The 21535-nt window shown below is 32.2% G+C and overlaps 1 protein-coding gene across 3 annotated transcripts; it reads left to right on the plus strand.

Annotated features, from left to right (window-relative positions):
- The first annotated feature begins 220 nt into the window (after positions 1–220).
- Positions 221–19457, plus strand: LOC145964738 (aquaporin AQPcic-like). Of its 3 annotated transcripts, none has more exons than XM_083087785.1 (5): positions 221–394; positions 11819–12006; positions 13103–13246; positions 14740–15198; positions 17746–19457. In XM_083087785.1, exons 1-5 carry the CDS (start codon positions 370–372, stop codon positions 17752–17754), a joined length of 825 nt encoding a protein of 274 aa, XP_082943911.1. In that variant the 5' UTR covers positions 221–369; the 3' UTR covers positions 17755–19457. The 3 variants fall into 3 exon arrangements, with proteins under 3 accessions (XP_082943911.1, XP_082943910.1, XP_082943909.1); XM_083087783.1 differs by lacking the exon at positions 221–394 and adding an exon at positions 11104–11479; XM_083087784.1 differs by lacking the exons at positions 221–394; positions 17746–19457 and adding an exon at positions 11095–11479 and having other exon boundaries at positions 14740–15207.
- The last annotated feature ends 2078 nt before the right edge of the window (positions 19458–21535 follow it).

A 21535-nucleotide genomic window follows, 5' to 3' on the forward strand; every position in this document is an offset into this window, starting at 1 on the left:
GACTTTGATAACCGTCGTCAGCCATTGCTGACAAACGTACGCGATTTACAGTATCGTCGTTATTCCGGAGGGAGCCCCTTATTCTGAAATTAACATCCCCGCCGCATAATTTTAATACACGGACGAATAGCAAGCGATGATGGGGCGTGCAGTCGCGTTGTTACATCACGCGAGCAGAACGCCTAACCACGTGTCTTCTTCGCGCGATAGAATGAAGTTACGGTCGTATTCACGGCTCACACAGAAGCCGGCTGACGGAGTGCGCGGGTGTCCCTCTCTCTTTCTTTCTCGCTCTGTGTTGAGACCTGTCTGTCCGGGACATTTGTGTTTGTAGTGTTGTGACACTCTCCGCTCGAGAGACGCTCCATCATGTCGGTGAACGATTTTCGCACAGGTAAGAAACCTTCACTAGAATCTCATCTCTCTTTTCATCAGAGAAATATTATTTTGCGATAATAGTTGTGGAATAAGTATAATTAATTGTTGAATTAATAGATTTCTAAGCCGGAGCCGGTATACTTTCTCGTGATATCTTGTGTGCGCAACATGGTTAGAGATCTTAAAAATAACATATTTAAAAAGTGTATTAACATCTACTCAATCGATATAAATTTTTATTTAGATCTTGTTTCGTTTTTTTATCATAATATTTCTCTACCAAGTATTATTACTTATAAAAGCTAACTAAATTTATTATATTTTTTTATTGGATAAAAATAAGTCTTAATTTCCAAAATATTAAAATTGTACTTTCGAGAACGTTTATTATTTAGAATGAAAATGTGATGTATATCGAAGACTCAAGGTCTGAATAACTTATGAAAATAACATACTTACGAAAGGTCTTGAAACACACAAGGTCTCGAAGTGATATTCGCTTCTAAATCTCAATATCACTGCTATTTATCATATTCATTTAAAATCTAATTATCAACCTTTAATATATCGTACATTTTTTATGTGAAATAAGTAAAACAAACAATTATATTTAAGTTGGAGAAATTTAAATTTCAATATGATGAGTTAATAAATTTAACGTATAAATAATTCAACTAATTATAAGAGAATGATAAGACAAAAGCTGTAAATAAAACTATTTATATGCATTATTGCGATTAGCTATTTCGAAATGAATTCTGTATTAGATTGCGTGCAAAAACTTGCTTCTTTGTGACATAACAATTGTGATTGTCAATAGAAGTGGTAATAATATGTCGCTGTTCTTGAGTAAGTGATTCCATAACATGGGGCCGTCAACCTTAATCCAGATACTGACATAATCTTCACCTTCAACCTTCGATTTAATAGAATTAAAATTCAATTTATTTTTACACTATGACGATACATCATAAAAAACACTAAATTAATATAAAAACTAAATTTCTCTATTTAATCATGATGAAAAATTTATAGAAAAGTAAGTGAAACGGAAAAACTCAATTAAGCAATCAAAAACAATCAGAAACAATATGTATTATATTATTAGAAAGATAATATCAAATTATTGTGAAGCTCTTTGCGATTCATTCCACGTAATGCAATGTCATTGCTGCTCTCCCTATCGTTTAATTTAACGAAAGAAGAGAGTCATACGATGATCAAAGTGCATTTTTTAACATAGTCAGCAACAACAAACTTTTCCATTTACTTTATTACATAAAGAGTATATATCATTTTTAATTCAAGATAATTTATCAATGCAGTTATTTATTCTTTCTGTCTTTTTCCCTTTGTATTATAAATTTTATATTTATATTTTTACATTTATTTTATATTTTAAATGTATTTTATATTTTTAAATTTGAAAATATGTATGTGTAACATATTTATAAATATTTACATCTTTTTTTTAATATTTCTCGTTTATTTAAAAAAACTTTTAAATTTAACGATTAAAATAAATGCACACTAATTAAATATTATCATAAATATAATTTTATGTGATTAACAATAGTTTATTATTTAGTGTTATAATCGTATAATATTCCGCATGCACGCTATATTAGATATAATTTGTTGTAACACGATTCATGATAATGTAATCGTATGTTGCAGCAGATAAAACCTATTGCACAACAGTTCTTTTCTTCATGTAATTATATTGATTGGTTACGTGACAAATGTTGATTAATCTTTAAGGTTTTGTGTACATACGTAGAATCAAATTTAATTTAAATAATATTTAATTGCTATCATATTTCCATCATTAATTGATGGAATCATAATATGTTCAAAAACTACGTCGTATCTTTCTCAAATTCTATCCAATTGCTCGCGTCATGAATTTCTTCGATTTGCTTTTATAAAACATTAAGTTCTAATTTCATCTGTGGGATATTACGATAAAAAATTTCTAAAAATCCTTTACGAAAAATATAGTAGAGTAATTTCTGAAATTTAGATATGAATATACATTTCTATTCAGATCTAGGAATATTTCGTCACGAAATTGCGATGTACAGTTTCAAGGATTTCTTTCTTCATTCGTTGCGACTAAGGTATTTTTATCGACGAGCGAGAGATTGTTTTGTCGATATGAGTAACAGATTGCTTACTCGCCGGGATTTCCTACCTATTGTATCTAAAGATACAATTTTTCACACTCACCCATTTATGCGCCTTATCATTTAATAAGTTAATTACATTCGTGGTGAAATAACATGTATTTATCTGCTCATCCGAGATAAGATTGTAGTTCCGATGGTAATTAATAATGGTATAATTCTCTTTTACTAGCAGTTTGAGCTCATTGGCGACCATTTGTCAATATTAATCTCGATTTTATAACGGTTTTGATAATAAAATCTTATTTGCGCTACCATTTAGTAAATAAACGTTAAAATTATGTAAAAATATAAATTATGTAAAAATTGCAACACGATATTATTGATTATCTTAGCTTAGGAAAAATGAAAATGAAAAATGTAAAAAATGTAAAAAGCTAATATATATTTATGTATTAATGCAAATATAATATATACATATATATATATATATATATATATATATATATATATACATTTATTAAAAATATACTTTAGATATTTTTATTACCGTGATAAAGACTTGTCTTATCGTTTTAGTATAATAATAATATTTTACGCCCCTTTAATATATCTAAAAGATTACCAGCACTTATGACATTAGCAATAAAAATTTGGCAGATAAAATCAAAATCGTATTATTAAGTCATATCGCGCGATAATTAATCTAAGTATACGCAAACAAAATTTCGTCGATATCGTACATTACATTTACAGAGACTCCATTTGCATATTTATCCAACATATTTCAGCAGGGAAAGATCGAGAATATGTTTGTTCAACGGTTGTTGCGATTAGACTTTCGACTCATCGCTCGTACTGGACTTTATCGTCCTAGTGTGTGAAAACAAACCCAGTCTCAATATTGCGATATATACACAAGTTTATAGAATTGCTCCACGGTTATCTCAATTCTGCTAAGTAAACGCTGACCGATAATTAATGAGGACGCATTAATTACACTTGGCAAAGAGAAAACTTTTTTTTTATGACACATATATCTTCCAAAATGCAACGCGTCGTACAATTATTGGTATCGATGCAAAACGAGAATTGTGTGGATATAAATTTCGCAAGTTGATAAGCGAGATCGGAAATATTATTCATCCTGGTTGTATTTATTCATTATTATTATGCTAGTTGAAAAAATAAAAATTAATCTCACGAAACAAAATTATGTCACGGAAAATGAGCGATACAAATTCACGAAACAAATTAAAAGATATAAATATTTTTTTTATAATATTTATATAATTTTTGGTATTTAATATTCTTTCTAATAAACTTTTGTTGCAACCTGTACGTTAGCAGTAGCTTGATGTGATAATTGCATAATATCAGCGTAAGCTAATTAAACAAGTTTTTTTCCCTCATAAAGTAGATTTTTATTTCCTCTAACGGAAACGAAAAAACTCGCTTATCGCTGGAGGTTAAAAGATGACTTTTTCTTTCATCTTATTCATCAGTTTAGATCTCACAAATACGCATCGTGATACGATGCCAATTGCAAACTTTATTACTTGGTCGTTATTATTGTATAAAGCAGTGACGTCAATATTCAAAAAACATGTATAAGTTGTACATAAATATTTTATCATCGTTCACGATAAAAAGAGCGAATAATATATCGAGGTTAATTACGATAGATTTTCCATACAAAATAAATGCGCAAAAGGAAAATAAATCTACAAAATGTTGACTTAAAGCGTATAATTCGTGTACAGATCCAATTCACTAAAACGAGAATTGTGTGGATATAAATTTCGCAAGTTGATAAGCGAGATCGGAAATATTATTCGTCCTGGTTGTACTTATTCATTATTATTATGCTAGTTGAAAAAATAAAAATTAATCTCACGAAAACAACAAAATTATGTCAAGGAAAATGAGCGATACAAATTCGCGAAACAAATTAAAAGATATAAATATTGTGTCAATTCTTGATATAAAAAAATTACGCATGTTCAATCCTTTCTCCAAATATGTCTATATCAAAATATATAAATTTTCATTCATGAAAGTATCATGAGTGAAATTTTAATAATTCTTGCATCTCTTAGTGTAAAATCTTTTAAACTGACGTATCTTTGAAAAGACGAGACTTTTAAAAAACGCGACTTTTCTGCATACAAAATCGGAAAAGAAGAATTGTTTGTAAGCGAAAATAGGACTCAATGAATGAATAAGAATCGATCCTCGCGGTCTTGAGATAGACAAAGAAATTGCGCCGACTTATTGTCAGTACGGATCATTAGTCAATTTGCGTTGGCTAACGTTTAACTTACGCTCGCGCGCGTTTATCGGTCTAATAGGCAGATTATACCGGCTAATTGCTACGTAATCTCCTGGCAGCGCTCCCACCAAAATTAGCCGATTGTATGCAGATTGTAGATTAAAGCTTCGTTAGCCCATTGCGGGCGAATGATCGAACGACGATTAGTAGCGAGCGCAACAAATGTGTCGCAGACGAAGAAGTTGCAGCTTCTTCTTGCGCGTCCCATCCATCTTCCTTAGACAAGTTTCAAGCTGTCAATGTTAACGATCGACTCGCGGCAGCCGGGATCCGGGATTTGATTCATCGACATATACAGGGTGTTCTAAAAAGGTATGCAATACATCGATGCGCTACACGTAATCGCGGCTCGAGTGAATCATTAAAATTATGTGATAATTTTAACCCGCCGCGTATATACAGGGTGTTCTAAAAAGGTGTCAAAAATTTAAGGAGATATTCCTCACACCTGAAGGATGAAAAAATGTTATATGGACATAAGTGCGGAAATGCTTATTTTAGGAGTTATGTTGAAAATACTGTTCAAGACGCGTGATATTTCATACGCCTGGCGTACAGCGGATTGTCTCACGCAACCTGCACTGATACAATCACGAAGATCTTGAATATCACGCACTGGTGGCATTTTTGAACATATCCGTGAATCGATGCGTCGACGTGTCATTGCTTGTTTTCAAGAAAATGGTGAATATTTTCAACATTTATTGTAACATACTCAAGGTCACATTAAAACCAAATGTAAATAAGCCTAATTAAATGATTGTCGTCTACAATAATTAATCCTAAATGTTTCCTTGTGTAAGTAATACAGCTAACAATATTTTCAACATAACTCCTGAAATAAGCATTTCCGCACCTATCCATATAACATTTTTTCATCCTTCAGGTGTGAGGAATATCTCCTTAAATTTTTGACACCTTTTTAGAACACCCTGTATATACGCGGCGGGTTAAAATTATCACATAATTTTAATGATTCACTCGAGCCGCGATTACGTGTAGCGCATCGATGTATCCAATTGCAGATTGCGGTAATTTTTAGAACCATAAATATGATTCGACCGTGTCGGCCGCAAATTACTCATCTAATAATAAGTAAGAGCAATTGAAATCACGAATAAAATCAATTTGATGTAACAAATTAATAAACTTTTCTATGAATTCATTCTTTAATAGCAATAATTACATAATTGCTATAATGTCTAAACTCTTTGCGTTAAAATTCGCAAATCTATTGATAATAAATCAATTAAGTATAATAGGAGAGAAGAATGCAATGGCGTTTCCGCTTAGAGCGAAAAATTATAAAATCAAATAATCAATGTCAAGAATTTCGTGGAAATTTATAATAGTCGAAGATTATTAAGCATGCAAATTGCATGCAGTTGATTCAATGAAATTATGCGATACTTTGATGCACCGCAAATATATTTTATCGCGAACAGATAATATTTCTATCGTAATATGAAATTATAACGGTCTTGAAATATTATATAAGCTGCAGCTTTTTCTCTAAAAATATATATTTGTCTGCTCTTATCACGCGCGATATTCATTCGCTATCACCGGATAAGTATTATCGACAGATTCTGAAAGTGAAGTTGTCGACTGCTAAATCCTTTCCTGTCTTTCACAATATCCACGATAAAACTCAAATATTTTATCGTTGACCTGTGACCCATGTTGGGCAAAATGTATTCGCGAATAACACATAACGATTTTGGATATAAAATTAGCGGATATAAAATGTAGCATTCAATATTGTCTAGATTTGATCATGTACAATGCAATCATATATAATTATATAAGTGCAATCAACATATATAATTATCCCATAAAAAAAACCTTATAAAGGTAAAAAAATACGCCAAGTACATAAAAAAAATAAAAAAATCTAAAAGAGTGATAAAAATAAAATATTTAAAAACCGATATGAGATCAATACTATTAGCCAAGTACAATAAATTATATGATATTAATTCGTAATCGATACTAAATGAGTTAAGATTACTTTAATTCCTAAAGCATTTTTTATATGATGTATATAATTTAAAAAAGTTACACAAATTCTAAATCGCATAAATGACCTTCAGGTTGAAGTAAGATATGAAAACTTGGCGTGCCCCGTATTTAAATTATATAGTTTAAAACAGGAAACAGCTAGATTTTTGATGGGCCCAATGTAAAATTTGAAATTACACTACGGACCGCGCACGCGCGTAGCTAAATTTCGAACTTATATATCTTGTCTTCTCTGTATTATCCGGTATTATCTGAAAATCACCACATAGAGATTAGGCAAAGTGAAATCTCTTTTTTTATGAGTTTTTTTTATTTTCTCTGCAAGTAAAGTGTGATTGTTGTAAGCCGGATTGAAAAGCTTCGCAGATCGTTTCTGGCTTACAAGCTGCCTTTTGCATATTCGTAGTCTAAAGCTTATTTTATAAAAATGTAAATTATACTTACTAAATGAAAAGATTAACAAATATATATTGTATATATGTATATTGCATAATCAAATTTTTTATTTTATTCAAGATATGTAAACGACGGGACAGGGGGGGGGGGGGGGGCACGCCAAGTTTTCATATCTTACTTCGACCTGAAGGTCATTTATGCGATTTAGAATTTGTGTAAAACTTTTTTAAATTATATACATCATATAAAAAATGCTTTAGGAATTAAAGTAATCTTAACTCATTTAGTATCGATTACGAATTAATATCATATAACTTATTGTACTTGGCTAATAGTATTGATCTCATATCGGTTTTTAAATATTTCATTTTTATCACTCTTTTAGATTTTTTTATTTTTTTTATGTACTTGGCGTATTTTTTTACCTTTATAAGGTTTTTTTAGGGGATCTCACTGCTTTTTTTGTAAAAATTTATATTATTTCTGCAAAAAATATATATGCATTTTTAAAAATCTTTACTAAGGGTAAGTCGCGTATTTTTACAAGGCTTCATTTTCTAGATATTAGAGTTCACTCCTAAGGGGTGGTTTTTGAATATTGTTATAATACAATAAATTAGTCTCCTTATAAGTCTTATCTAACGGCACAGTTTTTATATTTTTGTGATACCGTTTTCGAGATAGATTAGATTTTATCTCCAAGGTTTTTGAAAATTGTTATGCGATAAATTAATTTCTCACACGTATACACACACATATACACACATATACACATATACACATATACACATATACACACATATACACATATACACATATCACACGTATGCACATACATGTACATAAATGGTTTTGTCTCTTAAAGCATTTTTGCACACTAAAGCGAATAATCATATATGCGCGGTATGAACGTAGCTTGAGAGACAAAATCGCTTAGAATGTGTGCGTGCGAAGATACGTTCATGAGTCTGAACCTTATTATGAAGGAAAATGAAAAATGTCACAATTCTGACATGCGATTATCATTTCTCGGGATTGACTGCACCGATTTTATTCAAACTGGTCACAATCGAAAGCTTGTATTCACATTATATGAGAAAAATGCCGTTAGATTTTTAATTACGGCTTTAGTTTCTAAAATATTTCAATCGAAAGTTTATTTGACGTCAATTTGACGTAAAATTCCGGATAAGCTACTTGGTAGCGCCGCGTCGAAAATAGTGACTCTCAATGCTTGAATCCAATTTTTTATCAGTTTTTTATGTACTTGACGTCGCGACGCTATCGCGTCGCTTGATATAATTATAATTATATAAGTGATATATAGAAACCAAAATCTTTTTAATACATATGATATGATATAGAATATCTTTTAGATAAGATAATTGTTAGTTGTCAATCAAACTTATCGATCAAAAAATATTATGAAGACTACCCACACAGCACATTATACTAAAAGATAACGAAAAGATGTCTTTTTTAAATTATCTTTTTGACAAAACGAAAAGATGTCTATTGATCTCTAGTAGAAATGCTTCTTTTTTGTTACTTTATCTTATATCTCATTAATTATAGTCAGTGGAAGTAAAGTTTCACCGCAAAATCAGTAATCGCTAGTTCGTTTGTTTACCGCTACGGTGCGCTATTTTTCTCGTACTTTTAGTCATGAGGATTATGTAAAGCTTGCAAAAGACGACAGATAAAATTAAAAGTATCACTTCGATTTAATTTCTGATACAATCTCAATAGAGGAATTTCTGATATTAAATCGATTTTATAAGTCGGATATGTCCGGCGAATAAACGAAAATGATCTGTTTATTATATATTAAAGATGTAAAATAAATCATCATCTATTTAACATTCATGTTCTAATATGCATGTAAATATAAATAAAATTTTTAATTTTATACGAAGTAGATAAATTAATATTACTAAACGGTTTTTTAAACGGTTTTTTTATTACAAAAGAAACGTTTAACGTTCTTCAAGTGGACATTTTAACCAATCAGAAACGTTTTCAAGAGTCGGTTATAAAACGTTTCGAAGAAACATTTGTGAAATTTTTAAACGAATATGTGCTACCTGGGTTTATTGTTTAGCCGGAGAATTGAAAAGATCGCGTGAACGAACAAGTCGCTGTATTTTCCTTTTTAGTGAGAAAATTAATACATTTGTTAATGTTTTACACAGAGAATCGTTCATTGTTGGTATAATTTATGCTCCTACAATATTTATAAAACGCTCTTTACAAGAATGCAGCATAAAAGATTCAGCTTCAGTCGAGATAAACACTCTTGTTTTTATGTTGCAATTTTGAAATATCCCGTTCTCGCAATATGTTTATAATTTGTGCTTTTAATAAAACTGAGATAAAAATATAGCTTCACACGAAAGCCATATCTATTGTGCAGTTGGAATCTTTCGCGATTATTTCTACACTATTATTACCAGATGTCGTATCGATATAGCGAAAGAAATTAAGCGATAAATCCAATAATCCAATGGATATAAATATAAATCTTTATGAATTCTTCATCACTTTCATCACTAAAAGTTTAAATATATCAATCGGTTAGTAAATTTGCCGTTTATAAAATGATTTCTATTAATCGCGAAATATAGACACCACTGTTGATAGTTACTTTCACTCTGCACGAGAGGACAGTCCTGTCAAAAAGTTTCTTTTCTGACAAAAATATGGGTCATAGAAGAGAAATATATACATATAACTCTAAAATATTCGCGCGCGTTACATTATTTCGATCCGCATTTTAATTTAGTGCTCTATTTATGTTTGCATCGATATTCGACAATATGATCGTAAAAATTACGATAATTTACATTATTTTTCATTAAATTGAAAGGCCAATATTAATGCAACTACGTTAAGCATATGATTGCCAAAGAGTAAGTGCAATTTTAATCAAAACGTATCATCTTGACAAGGTTAATCATAGATAAATTATAATGATGCCATAAAGCGTGCAAATGCATCCAATTTTTATCGCGTCGTATACCGTGCGATAAAAGAGCCAGCTGCTCTAACTGTGAAGAAAAAGTAAAAAGAAAGAATGTCCTCCTCATTCTTATTAATGGTTTTTATGGGCTATCATCTAGCGAAGACCCTTCTCTACTAAAAAAGCGATTTTCCACGTGCGTGTTTCAAGAGACTAAAATAACGAAACGGAACGCCGATGGAAAAAATTTTAGTGCAATAGCGGCATAGATTCATAATTTATAAAATATATTTTTTAAATTATATCTATATACATTTTTTTAAAATTATATTTTAATTATGTTTTTATATCTCATTAATTATAATGTAATTTTTCTAAAATCGCAGAAAATGCAACATATATATAACATAAATTTTAATATTTTCCTGTTTCAAGAGAAGCATCCCAGGTAGCACATGTTCGTTTTATATACGTTTCTTAAACGTATCCAATGTTTTTTAACCATAAAGCATTAATAAGAAACGTTTTATTTCATTGATCTCCAGTAGAAACGCTTATTTTTTTGTTACTTTATCTTATATCTCAGTAATTATAATCAGTGGAAGTAAAATTTCACTGTAAAATCAGTAATCACTTTGTTCGTTTACCGATACGGTGCACTATTTTTCTCGTACTTAAGTTTTAATCATGAGAAACCGAACGAAATTATATAACGAATAAAAAAAAAACGTATTTTAAACGTTTTTTTATCAGAAAAGAAACATCTCTCTTATCGCTTTTCAAGGATATTTTAACTAATTAGAAACGTTTTCTAGAGTCGGTTATGAAACGCTTCGAAGAAACATTTGTGAAACGTTTTTGAAACGAATATGTGCTACCTAGGACAGTTCTTGAAATCTTGAATTGCTTCAAAGTAATAGATTTCTCGAGAAGCGCACAGTAATATTTAATTCATGTGAAACGCTACGTAACCTGCTGCGTAATCATCGGATTTAATAATCTATCACTTCCGCCCGGTGCAAAAGAAATATTTGCGTGAGTGCCAATTGAACAGCTTCGTTTAAAAAAACGAATGACAGTCGAGTTATTATTAACACACGCATCGTACATCGATGTTAGGCATAGTACAACATGCGTCAACCTTGTGCGAATGGCGATGCTGTATCTGCCTTTCGTGAAAGTTATTCTATCGGTGGCAGCTGTGGACTGTGCACGTTTGTTCAACATAGTGTGGCAAAATGTGGCAGAATCGCCATAAGACGAGAGGCAAGTAACGTAACGTCGAAAATCGCGTATCCTTTGACATTATCGCGCAATCGCGTCGTAAAGTCGCTAGTAAAGACACCTGTCTAGTAGAAAAAAAATCGAAAACTTCATTCTAAAAGATAGTCCATAAATAATGGCTTATTTCGAGAAGCAACTCCGGTATTTCTTAAAGTGAAATTTCGGTAATAATTTAATTAGATAAAAAATGAGAATTAAAATTATACATGTGTGCAACGATTAATAAATACTTAATTCCTCGTGTAAAATTTAAATAAGTCAATTTTGTGATTGAAAAGGATATATACAATATTTCTTCTCTATCGAAGAAATGCTTTCCAGGATTAAAAAGATGGGTGGAAGGAAAAGGTACGATGAAGAACACTCTCATCGCTGGAGCAGCGGAACTGATTGGTACATCCATCTTGATGCTTGTGGGATGCATGGGTTGTGTAGCGAGCCTCGGCGTCGTGCCTCCTCATTTACAGATAACGCTAACCTTCGGTTTAGCGGTTTTGGTTGTAATCCAGGTTAGTAGGTAGTCGGAAGTCTTCGGTTAGTACATAACTAATCGCTCTTTATATTATTATTTTATCTTCGCGTGCATTTAAAATTAGGTAAAAACTACGATTTCACGAATCACGACTTTATGTAATACCAGACATTATTCTTGCACGCGCGCGATTCTCTTTTAATTTCTTCCTTCAAGAATTATGTAATATATAAATAGAATTATGTAATATCGCAGTTATTAAATTTATAGCATAATCGCGCGATTACATTTCATTTTTCCATGTTGTTATGGTTATTTATAATATCCCATTCTCCGTATTATTATAGTATCATTACACATTTAATATATCATCGTAATCCATGTTATAATAAAATTAAAAATTGCACTTTTTTATTATATGAGTGAAATAATATAATAAAAGACGTGCAATTTTTAATTCCCCCAAGTGAAAACTCGAAGTTTAAAATATTCTAAATAAACAATGATAATTATGTACGACAAGGCCGGCTAACATGATTTTTGCGATTATTTCTGCACGTGTAATTTCCGAATAAACAACACCAAAGCTCGAACCGGTTTAAATCATTACAATTTCGACGCGATCAAATGGAAAGAGAAAGAAAGAGATAAATGGATAGATTTATTTTTATAACTTATTCATAAAAGAGCGATAATTGGAGTACGATATATTTTTTCAATATGAAAAATTAAACTCGTCGACATTTATCTCATTATATGTGTGTCGCTGATTAAGATTATCACGGATTTATTTATTTATTATATATATCATACGAATTTTTCAATATTGCAGACTATAAGCACATTTTATCTCTTTTGTACTTTTTTACTTGTCGCTTTTCGCTCGTATTCGCAAACAGAATTACGTCAAAACGTGGTAAAATCGTGCCGCGGTTCGTTAGCGAATACTCCAATTTTTCTAATATTATATAGCGCATACATTTCATTAGCTTTCATTTACCTCGCTTCGTAATTTATATCCGTACCACGGTAATTCGCAATTTGTTACGACGCGCTTGTTAATAAAGCGCAACATTAGAGTTAGCATATTATCGATGATTAAAAATTTTCTCTTTGATTTTCTGTTTCGACAGTGTGTCGCTCACATCAGTGGCGCTCATGTTAATCCAGCAATCACCGTGGGAGCTGTCGTTCTGGGGAAAAAAACCATTCCCGAGGCCTTAGTTTATCTTATTTCTCAATTGATAGGTGCCATTGTGGGTTATGGTATGCTCAAGGTCAGTATAAGGAAAATTACATACTCTTCCTTTTATTTTTCTACTAAATAATTGCATTCAACAACATGTAAATAAAGAAGAATAAATGTATTGATAATCGTCATAAAAAAATTACGCGAAATTTAATAAAATTGTTATTTCGTAAAGATACATAATTATGCCATTATTCATACAATATTACCTTCTACTTAGAAAAATGAAAGTTTTGTACGTTAAAAAGTTGGCAACACTAAAACAATTACAAATTTAAGAATTATTAATTAACAATTACAAGTTTAAGATTTATAAGATTTATGATACATGATAAAACAAATATAAATTATTGTTTAAAATATTTTGTACGTTAAGTTTAATTTTTTATTTACGAATAAAATTAATAGAATAGTGTAATGATTAAATATTACGTATATAATGAACTGAGTTAACTGAGCGAACGAAACATCGTTATGTATAAATATAGAAATGATAGAGAGATACTTTCTAGTTTTGTTGAGACACATACGTAGCGACCTTCGACATATTTGTCGTCACAATTTGAGCTACATATATATCGCTGGAACGACACAAATATGTGTGAGTTTCATTAAAAAGCCAATTAAGATATTTCGCTTCGATATCTTAATGAACGATTATTGAGCAACAACAGACGATTAACGATATTTATGGAGTTATAGAGTGAGACAGAAATAAATCGAGAAATCTTTCCGGCTGGTTTATATCAACGCGCAGCGAAACGCGGGGGTCATAACCTTTGTTTAATCAGTAATTCAGTACACGTGTTACCCGATTAATATTTCATGCTTTCGTAATCAGAAAAAAGCTTTACTGTTGCGGTCTCTCTGCGTCTTTCATAGCGACATGTCGACGTGGTAACCCAGATAAAGCGAGCAAAATAAATAATAATAATTGCATCTTTTTTTTCCATAAATGAAAGATGTATTCTTCAGAGTTCATCGATCGCGAAAAACAGAACGAAACTCAATATTCATTATGCTACGTCCTATAAAAGAAACTAATAATTCCGGTAAGAGACAAGAACAAAACTGTTTTAATATAACGGTATAAAGCAAAAGAATATTGCATAAGTAATACTTTGTACATATTTCATTTTAAAGCGTGCTTTCATAAATATTTTTTTTGTTACGATGGTTATTTAATCGCATAATCTGCAATTTATAAAATTTAATAATTATATAAAATTCATATTATACGAACACAAATATTTTCATAAATAATATTCAATTTTATTTTAATTATGCGCGCATTTTTAGCACAATAACATAAATATAAAAACGGACGTCTGTTAATGCAGCTTTTGTTTTTTCTCCGTAATAAAATTTAATTCTGCTTTATTTTATCCGTAATAAAATCCTTTATTTAGTTTAACAATAAACTAAAGAGAAAAATTGTCGAAACGCGACAATATTAATCACGTTTCAGAAAGAAAGATTTACATCTATTAAAGTCTCAATTAATTTCAATGTTCTTTGCAGGTGATAACCCCGAGGAATCGCTTGACATCCGGTACAGTCGAACAGTCGAATCTGTTTTGCGTGACCGATCTGCACACCGATCTGTCCGCGATCCAGGGTCTGCTCCTCGAAGGAATCGCCACCGCCATTCTGGTGTTGGTATTCTGCTCCGTGTCAGACCCGAGAAACGAGAGAAACACGGATTCGATACCGATCAAGTTCGGTTTTACGGTGGCCGTGCTGGCGACCACATTCGGGCCCTACACCGGTGGCAGCATGAACCCGGCGAGATCATTCGCGCCCGCGTTGTGGAATAATCAATGGACGCATCAATGGATCTACTGGTTCGGACCGATCGGCGGAGCCCTAATCGCCTCATTCGCATACAGAACTATCTTTGGCATTTCCGAAAAAATTTCCGAGGATGAAGAGCCCACCGCCGAAGCGGTTGCGCTCAGCGTGGATATTCACAAAACCGAGGTAAAATAATTGAATGGTTAATAAGGAGGAAAACTTAAGACGGTAAATGTTTACTTTACGTCACACAGCTCGAAAAATTTTTATTTTCACATATGTTGTAGAGGATACATTCCTAAGTAATACACCGTTTGAATTTTGTGGCGCTCTCTCTTCGTTCCTGAGATATGCAATTTTGAAATTTTATACTTACTTGTATCATCTTCTCGTTAGTTTCTAAATATGTTTATATTTTTCCGTTTACATTTGCTCAACACGGTTTCATATTATGTTTTCCTTATGTGTTTATATTTTTTTGTTTACGTTTGCTCGTTGTGACTTCCATGTCGCTAAGCTATAGAAATATCACAAATGTATGTGTACACACACACGCGCGCGCGCGGGGGGGGGTGCAAGGAGGGGCCCAAGGTCCCCCCTTCCGCAACCACCCCGCCGGTAGTCAAGGTGAACCTCGCTTTACAACTTACAGCATATATGCATTGTGATTGAATTCTTCGCAATGCGTCCCCTACCGGCGAGGTGGTTGCGGGAGGGGGGGCCGAAGGCCCTCCTTGTACTCCCCGCGCGCGCACGCGCGCGCGTGTGTGTGTGTGTGCCTATATTTCTTCTTAAACATACATGATGTGGTAAAATTATATTGTATTCTTGAAACTTTTTTTGTTAATAACTATTTAATAAATAACAATAAGCGGCTAAAACCTTCTGAAAGTTATTCAGAAAGATGACCTCAGGAAATGTAAACAGAAAAATATAAACATATTTAGAAAGTAACGAAAAGATGATACAAGTAAGTATAAAATTTCAAAATTGCATACCTCAGGAACGAAGAGAGAGCGCCACAAAATTCAAACGGTGTATTACTTAGGAATATATCCTCTACAACATATGTGAAAATAAAAATTTTTCGAGCTGTGTGACGTAAAGTAAACATTTATCCTTAAGACAACATGTTACATATCGATATAATTTTGTCTTTCATTTTAAAGTAATTGAATCGTGCCATAAATTGTGCAAATGAGAAAGCGCGCAATAACTGTATTATTATTAAAATGTCACATGTAATTAAATTATTGTTGCAAGAGTCAATCAAAAAGTACTTTGTAAGTTAATTCAAATAAAATTCAAAGAGAATATTTCATTAAATGTATTGTAATATGTTAAAATGCACGAAAAGTATTTATTAATGACATAAATATTACAAAGAAGTAATTAATTTGTTAAATTGCATTCGTTATTATTAATATTACAATTGTGTCCTTATTTTTATTGCATCAGAGATTATTTGTGCACATTTACACAGTTATCAACTGTTACAATTAAAAATTTATTTTAATATAAAATATTAAAACCACTTGTCTACAATTAGTTAAATATTATAATCCTTCAAATATAATTTGTTCGCGACGATAGAAATAATAATTTATATAAGTTATTACTTTTTTCGGTATTTTTTCAGCATCGAAAAAATTAAGCTAAACATTAGCTGAATTTTGTTTTTTATATTTAGTTTAACACAACGATAAAAATAAATTACGAAATGCGTGCGAATATCTCACGTAAGAGAAACCACATCCCGTTCCAGCAATAATTTTCGTTAACGACGTTTCGACGAAATTAACGGCCATCTTCGTGCGACTTTTAACGACTCTTTAAAATACGAGAGGGACGAGATTCACGTGATTTTATCATGTAAACGCCATAGCCGCTATGCATCAGAGCGCTTCGCATGACGCGGATTATCTTGTAAGAGCCAACCGTAAAGGTCGACGATAAATCGCTAGGTAGGCAAGGAAGTTCAGTAAAACTGGTTTTACGGGACGTTACTGGAGAGTTGGATTTAACATCGTCGGTTTACCCCGATTGTCGCGAGCTTTAAGTAGATAAGAAATAGAGTGGGGTCCGTCTCGACGATATTGTATTTTATTCTGTATATATCCCTCCTTATTTCATCTGCGATTTTTCGCATGCGAACACAATCGCTTGAAAGCTCTCTGAACAAAAACGACCTAATTTGGGGCGCGTAAAAGCACACTTTAAGTATTACGACAAAAGCATGGTGCGAGAATATTAAAACAATTCTTAAAAGTCTGCGTGTATCTTTGCGTTTTTCGCAGCATTTAAAAAGTTGCCCTCTTCCTCGTTAAATAACGCACGTTATGAAATATTCTTCTGATTTTTATCTGAGAGATTTTGTGAGATGTTAGAGAAAATTAATTTTAACTATGTTGCAACTGAAAATACTATCCTAATTATAAACTTTCGAGCGCAACAAGAAATAATTTTCATTCGTTTCGATTAAAATATAACGCTAGATTATGTTCGGTCAATATTAATTGTTAGACCGCAATTTATTAACCGCAACACAGCGCGTGGTGGATACCCGTTATTTAGCCAATCCTATGATTATTAGCGATCCTCAAACATCCTCATTTTCCCGCGGCATTTTCAAGCGTAAAATATATTTCCGCGATTCGTGATTTTCGATTCAGTTGCAACCGCGGTTCAAAATACAAGTCGAAATTAATTGACGATTCCGCATTCCTCTTGCAGCAGTCCTAATTTCGGTGGCGAAACGGACATAATCAAAGTAACTCAACACGAAGAAAAGTTTCAAAAACTTCTCTTGATGAAGACAGATACTCTAAAACGCACGGATTCAAATAGTCAGGATCATGAAAGGAGCTTCAAAGTTCAATCAGAAGATGTTGTACTCGGAATCTCCTCAGGATCATCGTCAACATAAAATGACGTAGCCATCATCACGTGCGTATCCTCGTAAAACCGCAAATCACACCGTTTCTGTGTTAATTTTACAAACGTGATTGTTTTTTATCATCATTGTTATCTTTTTTCAATGTCCCAGTTTAAATTGCAATCGATAAATCAGACTCTCGCGTTCTTTTATCGAATTTAAATATCTAATTAAATGCTTGCCCATGTTTAACGAAAGATTATCCTGGTAAAACTCGCGCGCAAAAGCATCTCGATGGTCACAATCGTCGAGAGAGGACTCGTAATCTTGTCATTAAACGTCAAATGATATGAAATGTAAAATTAATTTCGAATAAACCGTTGTGTGCCACTTTCTCTCTGTAATATAATACATTCGCTATAAAATACCTCAATCATCTCTCTACAAGTTTATATATATATATATATATATATATATATATATATATATAAAATATATATATACATATATATATATATATATATATATATATATATAAAATATATATATACATATATATATATATATATAATATATATTTTTTTTTCTTCATCTACTGTACGTACGATTAGAGATAAGTATAAATTTATGATTCGATGAGAATAGGAATGTGGGAAATAAGTATTTTGAAAAATGTACATCTAATTGCAAAAGAAAAGATATTTCAATTTTGAAATTTATTCTTTTATTTTTAATTTAATAATAAAATGTAATAAATTAAATTTCACGAAATTTGAAATCTATAGTACCATATTTTTATTCTCTTTGATTCGTACCTTTTGTGGCATGTTTAATATATTATAGTTATCGTAATCCGATATACGTTATAATACTCTTATGCGATATTGCTTGATCAACTTTACTTGATGTTATTCGTTCGTTCGGACAGAGCGGCTGTTTCGTATTCGCGTTTGTTAGTCGTTCGATCCATCGCCGCAAGCGAAAATGTCGATTCCCGAGCGGCAAAAGAGTCGCGACCGATGACTCTTTACGTACCTTTGTTACATGAATGCATACACTATCGTTATTTCTATAGTTACGCATATACGCTTGCTCCAAGCTATCGCTATAGCGGGAGAAGCATTTTGTTCGCTGGAAAAAAAGATCCACTTTCCAGATGATGAGGGGCAGCTTTCAAGCATTTTTAAACAAGTAACGTTTTGCTATTTATAAATTTTATCAACAGACGCACAAATATATGTGTAAATATAAAATGACACAATCTCATTAATTATTTGTCCATTCGTATTATCCTACGTATCCTGCAGGACGAATTGTCTGCTTACTATAAAGGACAATTCGAAAGAATATTCTTGAAGAATTAGTGTATTGCATTTTATTTTTTAAGTTTCTACTTTTTAAATATACAACTTGATCGATATTTAATTAAAAGAAGATTAAATTTTTAGTTAAGCTCTAATGTTAATTTATGCACGCGAGAAGTATAAATGATAGAATAATCAGTAATTGCATGTATGTGAAAAAAAAAATATTTCTACGATGAATATTGTAATAAAATATGTTGCATTTATGGAGGATACTTTTTATATTTGTAACACATTTTTCTCCCCAACTTTATCATTTCAATTATTTATTCTATTCTATTTTTAGCAAAGATAAAACTGGTCGATATCCTGCTGTTTTATAATAGATTTTTAGAAAATACTAATAATCTTCGCATGCGCATTTTAATTCAGTTTTATGCTCGCGTAGCGCGATAAATGAAAACGCGTAAATAAAAATAACTTTGATTGAGAAGGATTGAGCGAGTGTCATCGAAAAAAATATGACGTGCGTAAAAAGTGTAACTTTTTGATTTTCCCCTTTGCCGCAGGCTGTCTGCCGTCAAAATTTTGTAACTCGTTCGCGAATCTACGCTGCCAGTCCCGATCGCGTCAGGATACAAACACTTCATCAATTTGTCCGAAACGATAAAAAAAAATATGACAGAGACTAAAACAGCGTCATCTCTCTTTTCGTACATTTTAATCGCTACGTCGTTAATCGGCCATCGATTGCACGACTATTTGGACGTGCACAATATTTGTAATGTCACGTTTAAATTATAGTCGCCTAACAAATCATATGTAATTGTCTCTGAATACGCGTGTAATCATTAATACCGACCTTTGACTGTGACATATTACAGCGTGTATCGCGGAAATTGTAACAAGAATGTAGAATATTCATAATATTCTTTTGTTCCTCTTGCAATAATATACATTTTCGTGTCTATTTTTATAAGCTGCAATAAGCCACCGTAGCTGTATACAAATTCACGCATCTCAATAGACAAGTAAAAATGAGATTTTTGTCGTAAATATTACATGAGCGTAAATTCGTTATACATCATTTATTTTTTTTCTCTGCCGCTTATTTTTGCGCGCATTTATCATTTTGCGACATTTTTAAAGCAACAAAATAAAAATGATGACGTAAAGGTAAGAAGAATGCGCAAATTATACTTTTCGCGGCTATTATTTCTTTTCGAAGAAGCTCTGTAGTGGGTCAACTGGGTGAAGTCGCTACGAATACTACGAATTAGAAAAAGAAGTATCGAGTCTTGTAGAAGAAATTGATTTGGGCGCAAAAAGGGGTGTGTTACCACGGTGGTAATGGTGACGCGTCCCGAATAACTTTCCAACTCTCTCCCATTCACCACGTTCTGCGTTTGCAACGTGTCGCCTGGCGCGGCAACCGTTCGTGACTGGTTCGTACTCGGGGTTTGCTGCAGTACAGGCGCATCTGTCAGGTGCCTTCGTCTCTCCCCCCCCCCCCCTCGTCCTTTTCTTCGCGGATATTGGAAACCGGGATATGCCGTTGCATTTTCGCAATGTGTTCTCTAACAATGCTCGAGAAATTTTCGCGAGAATTATCCCAAGACACAGAAAAAAGTTACGACCGTGCCCGATGACGTTTTATAAAAATATCGCGTTGACGGACGAATATTTCGTATGCAATTGAACGCGGTATATTAGCTGTCCCAGGTGAGTGAATAAAACAAAAAGCTGCTACCCCTATCCGAATATATACAGGGTGTCCATTCGCGAGTTTATTCGTAACGATATTCTCACATTATATTTTCTGATTGTGAATAAAATTGAGATAATAAAGAATTTAAGAATTAAGTTTGAAAAGTGCAAAACAACAAATTCTTCCTTGGTTAATTTCTTCTTTGGAAAATTCTTCTTTGATTAATATAAATTATTTAATTTTATATAATTTTATTTTACTAGAAATTTGACTTCTTTAGACGAATTAAAATTGACATAAAAAGTCAAAATTAAAATTTTATATCTCGTATTTTAATCGTCGACGAAAGATACCGATAAATGCAATTACAAATATAGCAATAAGCAAATACCTTATATGTGTAACGCCGCATTTTGTGCGAGTGGGTCCCGCGAGAACGATAACTCGTGACGTAATGCAAAATTAGACAAGAACGGGGGTTCGCTTAAGCAAAAATGGAAGAGCCGTCTGGGAAAAAAGATGTAAAACGCGATAAAAGAATTCAAGACCGTACGGGAAGGAGAAGAAGAGGAAAGAAGGCAAGCAAAACTACATCCGAATGTCACTACTACGACGTTTCGCGCGCGTTCGGGACAC

The sequence above is a fragment of the Camponotus vicinus genome, unplaced genomic scaffold (genome assembly GCF_025532165.1).
Source record: "Camponotus vicinus isolate PSW18456_S1 unplaced genomic scaffold, iyCamVici1.0 SCAF_14, whole genome shotgun sequence".
Taxonomy (NCBI): domain Eukaryota; kingdom Metazoa; phylum Arthropoda; class Insecta; order Hymenoptera; family Formicidae; genus Camponotus; species Camponotus vicinus.